This window comes from Trichechus manatus, unplaced genomic scaffold, assembly GCF_000243295.1.
Source record: "Trichechus manatus latirostris isolate Lorelei unplaced genomic scaffold, TriManLat1.0 scaffold00105, whole genome shotgun sequence".
NCBI lineage: Eukaryota > Metazoa > Chordata > Mammalia > Sirenia > Trichechidae > Trichechus > Trichechus manatus.
The window spans coordinates 182,124-186,531 of NW_004444041.1; the positions used below are offsets into that span (position 1 = coordinate 182,124).

At 35.3% G+C, this 4,408-nt stretch overlaps 1 protein-coding gene across 2 annotated transcripts in view; it reads right to left on the reverse strand.

The window, feature by feature from the left end:
• The window catches only part of COPS4 (COP9 signalosome subunit 4), a 60,372-nt gene that overhangs the window by 2,028 nt on the left and 53,936 nt on the right, over positions 1-4,408 (reverse strand). The window contains exons 8-9 of one of the 2 annotated variants that reach the window (XM_004383088.1): positions 3,658-3,773; positions 2,987-3,071 (exon numbers count right to left, since the gene is read on the reverse strand). In XM_004383088.1, coding sequence (XP_004383145.1) covers positions 2,987-3,071; positions 3,658-3,773 — 201 coding nt within the window. The remainder of the gene's footprint in view (positions 1-2,986; positions 3,072-3,657; positions 3,774-4,408) is intronic. The other variant, XM_004383089.2, reaches the window with a different exon arrangement.

Below are 4,408 nucleotides of genomic sequence, written 5' to 3' on the forward strand. Positions count from 1 at the left end.
GCCATTCAAAACTGCACCAAAATTTGTAGAAAAGGCACAGAACCAATGGGGAAAAAATTCCATAAAATCTTAAAGGACATAAAATAACTTGAATAGACACAATTATATTCCCAGATGGAAAAATAATATCATAAAAATATCAGTCCTTCCCTACTTAATACATAATTTTTTTTAAATTCCAAAGACAATTCTGGTTTTTTCTGTTTTTAAACAGGTGAAAATGATTTAAAGTTAATATGGAAGAATTAACGTTAGAGAGTACCAAACAAACAAACAAAAAATCATTGCCATCGAGCCTATTCCAACTCATAGCGACCCTACAGAACAGAGCAGAACTGCCCCACAGGGTTTCCAAGGAGCAGCTGGTGGATTCGAACTGCTGACCTTTTGGTTTGCAGCCGAGCTCTTAACCACTGCGCCACCAGGGCTCCCCCTAGACAAATAGTTAACACAATTTAAAATAATTATGATTAATGCTAGGAAAGAATTCAGGATGACAGAAGAACATGTATCTTAAAGCCATATCCTAAATCTGGGGAGTAAGGAAAATCATTACCAACTAAATGTCGTTCAACTGAGACATAGGAACAAATCGAAGATGGCTGGGTATGGGTAGCTATTTCAGAATGTTTGATGTGGGAAGGAATTCACAAGACTGGAGAAGACAAAAGATCAGAAGATGAATGTGACTGGAGTAGCAAGAGAAAGCTATAAAGAATCAAGGCGTTTTGGAGACCATCTTAAAGATTTGAACTTTGTACTACAAGCAATGGGGAAGCCATTCATCAAGATGTGTCAAGCAAGAGAGTAACATGATTTAATCATTTGGTTTTTTATTTCTTTCTTATGTATGCATTTTTTAAATGCTGATGATCACTCTAGCTGTACCAGAGCAACTGGACTAGAAAGGGGCAATTGTTGATGTGAGAAAAAAACATTAATAGGCTATTTCTAAAGCCAGAAGAGATTATGGGGGCTCAGAAAAGACTAGTGACAGTAAGAAATGAAGAGCAGGTGAATTCCATATGCACCTAGTAGGTAAAAGTGACAGGATTCTTGGCAGTGAAGGAGGGAGATGTCAAGAATCAGAATGCTGGAGGAAGTGAAAAATGCAGTTTTTGGACAGTTGGTGGCTTAGCTGGTTATTTGTGTGGGGAAGTCAACGTTGGGAGAAAATGAATTCAGTTTTAGATATGCTGATTCTGAGATGCCCACAAAGTAATCAGGTGGAGATATCTAGTAGTCAATTAGAGCCATAGGTCTGGGACTCAGAAGAGAGATTTGCACTAGAAAAGTAAATTTAGGCACTGTCTATATAGAGATGATAACTGAAACAATGGGAGTAAATAAGATTACCTGGACAACTCAGTAAAACGAGGAGAAAAAGGCCTAGGATCAAGCCCAAATAACTTCAGTATTTAAATTTAAAGGCATTACAGAAGAGAAAGAGCCTGCAAAGATGACTGAGAGAATATTTGAAAGAGGAGGGAAAGCAGGAGAACAGGGTGTAGTAGTGGGATATCACAGAACGCAAAGGGGAGAGGGGGCCAAAAAAAAAAAGTGAGTGACCTACTTTCCAACATTTGATACGATGTAAAGTCAAGATGAGGCCTGAAAAACATCCACTGGATTTGTTAACAAGCAGGTCACTGGTGACCTTGGCAAAAAATAGTCAAGTAATGGAAACAACACTGAAGTCAATTAAGAAGTGAGTAGAAGGTGAAAAAATGGAGACAGCAATTATAAAATAACTTTCTAAAAGAGTTATCAATCATTTCTAGTACAAATAGAGTAGTATCTAGAAGAGATAAAAGAACCAGAAAGGATTTTTGTTAAAATGAGAAAGAAGTATGTTTAAATACTGATAGAAAGAAGCCAGTAGAGAAGGAAAGGATGAAGACAGAGAAAATAACTGCTAACCTAAACTTCCTAAAGTTTTGTTTTGCTTTTTCTTTGGGGAGTGGGTAGGGGTCAGAGAAGGGATCCAAAGCACAAGTGGAGGGACTGGATAGGGAGACGGATACCATCTCTATTATAACAAGAAGAAAAAGATAGATTTCAGTTATCTAAAATTTAGAAATTTAGAAATCAGATAAAGTTAATTTCAGACCAAGGGCTTTTTTTCTTTTTTTTTTTTGGTAAAATAAGCAACAAGGCTTTCTGCTGTGAGAGTGAAGGAGGAAAGTAAGAAATTTAAGGGGAAAAAATCTGAAACAGTTCTTGCAGAATAAGAAAAAAGTGGACTAGAGAAAGGTATCAAGCGTTCCAGGTAGTGTTGAGGACCCATGACCTTGAATTTACACGAGTACCATTCTGTCTGGTGCTCTGACTCTTCTCCAGCAACATTAGCTAGCTACTCAAGTACAGGCATGGAAAAGATGGAGAATGAGTTCATTCAAGGTGGGAGGGAGTTTTGCTGGAACAAAAGTCAACAGGCAAGTGTTCTAAGATTGCTGTAAAAAGGTAATTAAAATAATAAATCACAGAATCCAAGTTAGATAGAAAGAAAGCTGTGGTCAGAGTGGGGTATTTCAAATTAAAATTTTACAAGTGGAACAGTTCTGGGTACAGCAAGCTCTAGCATATAACTGAAGTGGGAATAAAGGGCTGAGGAGGTGTTAGACAATGAGAAAGTCAAGGGATCTATTTACCTGTGTGCCTCTATTAGCTTAAGTAACTACTGAAGAACAGAAACTGCAACTATCATTTCTATATGCCCGATAGATGGCACATCATCCATAATGTCTGATGAGAAAATGAATTTATATAACAATTCCTCAAATTTTTCCTTAGCAAAGAAAATGCTGCAATACATACACTCATGCACGTAACTTCTCAAAGAAAAAATTTTTAATTTATTTCTTTGGGAAATAAGCTCATTCCAGTAGTGATATTCTGGGTCAAAGGAAGTTGCTCAACATATTTTAATAATAAATATGCAACAGTGTACTATCATTTCATTATGACAAGAAAAACAAACTCTTACTTTCAAAATGAACTATTCCATCAATCTGATCAATAAATCCATTCATACGTCCTTCTGTTATCATTTGAGATGCTATTTTTTCTGCCTTTAAAAAAAACAAAACAACAAATGCTCAGAAACTTTAACATTTAATTATCATATCTAACAGTTATTCACATAAGAAAAGGGAACTAAAAGCTTTTGGTTTAGCTACCCATCACTGAGCTTACACATGGGTTCTTCTGCCATTTGTTATAAGAGCCAATCTGTAAATCTGCCTATTATATCTCAAATGGACTATTACCATTCTCTTAAATGAAATATTTAAATCTGAGTCAATCTCAGGTAGAAAAAACTAACAGGGCATTTATCAAAATCTTAAATTACTCAGAAATCGGCAACCACTATGAAGTAGATGTCCTCAGAAAATGTGTGTCCATTCTGGAACAACTTTAAGATTTCCATTCTGGGTCACAAAATTATAATAAAACACAATTTAAAAACCCAAAAAGCTCAGATAAATCCATTACAGTACCATTTTAACGCTGAAATAATTTATTTCCACTTACTGGAGATTTTATGTATACTTTTTGTTGCAGTTTCCAACACTTACCAATCAGACATTTTATTTTCTCATATTCTAACAGTTTAGTCTCTTAACTTCGTTTTTATGTATTTGAACAAGAAAATACCTTAGCTGCAGGGATCTCTAAAAGAGCTCCAAGTTCTTCAAAGGTAATATTATTATACAATTTGCTTGCAGACAACAAATTGTGCTCAATAACAGCTCTGTCCAAGATGCTGGAACCTTAAATAAATATAAACAAGATGGTTAAAAGTTTGAAACTATTCTTATACTCTAAAAAGATGCACTTTTCCCTGAAAATGTTTAGGCCTGTAATAACTCTTAATTATTGTCTTTCTTCACCTACCAAAATTTTTTAAATAACCAAGATGACTTATTTGATACAGTTTGAATAAAGTACAATTAAATAAAAATAAGAATTTAGACAATGAGTAAGATTTGGCAAGTAGTTACTAAGTAGCTGAATGAATTCAAACCTTTGCTTTTGTGTTTTATTTCCTTAGGTAAACTATCAGATTCATTAACTTTTCTTTCCCTAGTACAAGCACAAACTTTTATCAGCAAACAGCAGTAACATTCACATAACAGTCATGCAATCTGTTCCCCAAGCTTAATAAAGTCCCTGGATCTTGATCCTTTTGGGCACTCTACAAGCACCTTAGTCTAAGACAACTGTGAGAAATGTCCTGAAGGCAAGATCAGCTAATCTTCCTGAGAGATCAGACATGGAATCCTCCTCCTATAAGTCGGGTAATAAAGGACCTGAAGATGTTAGGGACCTGAGGTCCAACCCTCAAGGTATTAGACTGCTGAGTTCACCTAATTCTTCTTTTTTTTTTTTTGGCACTATTTTTTTT